Source organism: Amia ocellicauda, chromosome 4, assembly GCF_036373705.1.
Source record: "Amia ocellicauda isolate fAmiCal2 chromosome 4, fAmiCal2.hap1, whole genome shotgun sequence".
NCBI classification, from domain to species: domain Eukaryota; kingdom Metazoa; phylum Chordata; class Actinopteri; order Amiiformes; family Amiidae; genus Amia; species Amia ocellicauda.
The window spans coordinates 12,220,954-12,224,835 of NC_089853.1; the positions used below are offsets into that span (position 1 = coordinate 12,220,954).

Below are 3,882 nucleotides of genomic sequence, written 5' to 3' on the forward strand. Positions count from 1 at the left end.
TGGCCTTATTCACAGCGGCCCCCGTCACCCTGCAGAAGCCGTCCAGCAGTTCCTCGACCCTGGCCACGGACGGAGCGTCCGTGCAGACCACGGCCACGTCGTCCATATAGGCCAGGGCCTTCAGTTGCTCTCCGCCGGAACCCGGGAGATGGAAACCTGTCACCCGGACGTCCCGGCGGATCGCCTGCATGAACGGCTCCAAGCAGAGGACGTACAGCAGGGCCGACAGGGGACAACCCACCGGACCCCCGACCCGACCGGAAATGGTTCGGTCAGGTGGCGGTTCACAAGGACCCTGCTGCTTAGGCCGCTGTAGATGATCTTGACCCACTTCCTCAGGCCAAGAGCGAGACCCATCCTCTCCATGACGAGCTGCAGGTATTCGTGGCCCACTCTGTCGAAGGCTTTCTCCTGGTCCAAGCTGATTAGGACCAGGGGAAGCCCTCTCTCGTTCGAGTAGGCCACGACATCCCTGAGCAGCATGGCGTTGTCGGCCGCCGATCTCCCCCGGGCACCACAGACCTGGTCAGGACCCACGACTTGAGGGAGTGGCCGCTGCAGCCGGAGCGTCAGTGCTTTGGCCAGTATCTTGTAGTCGGTGCACAGGAGGCTGACTGGCCGCCAGTTCCTCAGATCTTTTTGGTCTCCCTTCTTGTGAAGAAGGGAGAGGATACTCTTCTTCATCGAAGGGGCCAATCTGCCCTCTCTGTACATCGACCCCAAGACCTGGCCCAGATCTTCCTTAAGCACCTCCCAAAAGATCTTATAGAACTCAGCAGGGATCCCGTCGGGACCCGGTGTCCTTCCAGAGTTAAGACTCTTTATCACCTGGGAGAGTTCAGTGGTGGTGATCTCTGGATCCTCCTCCTCCTCCTCGTCCCCCTCATTGCGGGACTCCAACAGGGACAGAAAGTGATGGATCAGATTTTGATCCACCACCTTCTGGTCGTACAACTCCCTGTAGAAATCCCGCACCACTGTCTCAACAGCCTCTCTGCCCTCCACCTCTTGCCCCGAGGAGTCGATCATGGAGGACATTGCAGGCCGCCTCTCCTTCGTTTTCTTGAAGAAGAAGCGTCTGCATTTCTCATCGTCCTCCATGATGTGGACCCTGGAAAGGACCTTGATCTTCTCTTGCTCCTCCCGATAGAGGGCAGAGAGACTCAGTTTGACCCGGGCCACCTCCTCAGCTAGGTCGAAGCCTCTGAGCTGTAAAAGACTCAGGCGCTGGAGGCGGGCGTTTAGATGGGAATATCTCGCCCGCCTCTCACAAGCTTTCCGTTTCCCCAGCTGAGCCCTTGGTTCTTTTCTTCACCATCTCCCACCACTCTATGGGAGAATCAAAAAGGTCCTTCAGGGTCCTCCACTCCTCGAGGCGTCTGCTAAAGGTCTTAATAACACGAGGGTCATCGAGCAGGGAGGTGTTGAGCTTCCAGACCCCAGGCCCCGACTCCCGTGTGCTCGGAATGAGCACCTCTGTCGTCAGGAGCCTGTGGTCTGAAAAGAAGACCGCCTCTGAAGACATGGCGGTACTCTCCAGTGGCTTACTGAGGAGGACGAGATCTATCCTGGAGAAGGAGGAGCCAGAAGAACTCACCCAGGTGAACAAGGGGACCAGGTCCCGACCTGCGTCGCAGAGTTCAAAGTCCTCCACGAACGCAGCGAGGTCCCTGCTGGATCTATCGTTGCGGGGCTTACTCCGGTCTACATCCCTCAGAGCACAGTTGAAATCACCTGAAATGATAACTGGTAAGGTGCCGATCAGGAGCGGGCGTAGCTGAGGGAGAAAGAGGACTCTCTCTCTCTGGCTGGTGGGGGCATAGACATTGACCAGCCTCAATACAGCCCCCTTGTATTTAAAATCGAGGCTGGCCAGTCTGCCCGCCTCTATTACCTTAAATGTTTTAACTGTTATGAAGGGGTTTTTCAGGAGTACGGCAATCCCGTCCGCTCGGGACACATTGGACCCCGACCAGAAGGATTCTCCTAGGGTCCAAGTGTCCCGGAGATCTTTATATTCTTTTTGGAACGGGATGCCGCACTCCTGCAAACAAATAATATCCGCCTTCATTCCAGCCAGAGAGTTTAAAACATCGGTCCTCTTTTTCACCTCAGCAATGCTCCTCACATTTATTGAAATAATAGTTAATGCCATAATGGCTGTGAGGGCAATTACCCGCTCCGTAACAATCATGTAAAGAAACCTTTCTCTTCCCCACTCCTCTCTTCTCCCTCACCTAGCTTAGCGCTAGCACCCATCATTTCAATCATTTGCCTCACAGCTTGATCCTCTAGGAAGACTATGGGGGGGGCTCGGCTCCCGCCACCCGGTAAGGCTGGTGAAACTCCACTGGGCTCAGGGCCCGTGGTGCTGGAGGTTCTCCCTGGTTCCTTTGAGGCCGAGGCCCGACGAACAGATGGCAGGGCAGAGGCTTTATGTACAACTGGGGAGAAAACTGTGTAGACCCCGCTAGTTGTTCTTTTAACTAATGGTGGGGGAGGGGGTGGTCTCTCCCTTCCCGGCTGTCTGCCGCCGCAGGCCTCCTCCCCCAGCGCCAGTGACCTTGCCATTACTTCCCTGATGTCTTTCTGGGAAAGGACACTGGCGCCGACTCTCGTCTCCTGAGGACCTGCGGCTCTCCCACTACTGCCGGGAGGGCATACCTGACCCCTCCCCTGGAAGGGGGAAAGGAAAGACAGGGAGACAGCGGCCTCTAGTGGAGAGAGAGGGTGATGGCTGAAAACCATGAAAGTACCCCCCCCCTCCACATGACAGGACTGGGTCGGGAGGTCTGGGAGGCGGCCACAGGACGGGGACAGGGTCCGGAGGTCTAGGAGGCGACCACAAGACGGGAGCGAGGTCCAGTGGCCGGGGAGGCAGCCACAGGATTAGGATAGGGTCAGGAGGTCCAGGAGGCGGCACCAGGATGGGAGCGGGGTCAGGAGGTCCAGGCGGCGGCCACTGGACGGGAGCAGGGTCCGATGGCCGGGAAGGCGGGCACAGGATTAGGACAGGGTCCGGAGGTCTGGAAGAGGACCACCGGACAGGGACAGGGTGCAGGTCAGGCGGAAGATGTGCTGAACACTCTGGGGGCGGCAACGAGGAAGGCAAAACCACAGGAGGCGGCAGCACTGGAGGCGGCACAGCCTCAGGAGGTGGCGTCGAGGAAGGCAGCGGCGGAACCATGGAAGGCGGCGTCGAGGAAGGCACAACCACGGGAGGCGACGCCACAGGAGGCAGAGCCGAGGGAGGAGGCGCCGAAGCAGGCGCAGACACAAGGGGCGGCGCTGGGGGAGGCTGAACCACGGGAGACGATGCCAATGGAGGCAGAGCCGTGGAAGCATCAGGAGGCGGAGTTGCAGAAGGCGGCGGTGGAACCACTGGAGGCGGCACCACAGGAGGCAGAGCCGAGGGAGGAGGCGCCAAGAGAGGCGCAGTCACAAGGGGCGGCACTGGAGGCAGAGCTGAGGGAGGCGGCGTCACTGGAGCCTCAGGAGGCGGAGCCACAGAAGCCTCAGGAGGCGGAGTTGCGGAAGCCTCGGGAGGCATGGAAGCCTTGGGAGCCGGAGCCATAGAAGGCGAAGCCGTGGATGCCTCGGGAGGCATGGAAACCTTGGGAGCTGAAGAAGGCTCAGGAAGCGGAGCCGTGGAAATCAGGGGAGTCTTGACTGGTGAAGCCGTGGAAGCCCCGGGAGGCGGAGCCTTGGGAGCCTCGGGAGGCATGGATGCCTTGGGAGCCGTAAAAGGCGGAGCCTTGGGAGCCTCGGGAGGCATGGAAGCCTTGGGAGCCGGAGACGCAGGCACCGGGATGGTCGAGGACGGACCCGGCAACTGCTCGGGCTGGGCGGCGGCGGCAAAGGCGGCGACCGCTGGGCACTCGG

The 3,882-nt window shown here is 59.8% G+C and overlaps 1 protein-coding gene across 1 annotated transcript; it reads left to right on the forward strand.

Moving 5' to 3' along the window:
* The first annotated feature begins 2,982 nt into the window (after positions 1 to 2,982).
* Positions 2,983 to 3,576, forward strand: LOC136747476 (S-antigen protein-like). Its single transcript, XM_066700306.1, has one exon. The coding sequence runs from the start codon at positions 2,983 to 2,985 to the stop codon at positions 3,574 to 3,576; it is 594 nt and encodes a 197-aa protein (XP_066556403.1).
* Positions 3,577 to 3,882: the final 306 nt, after the last annotated feature.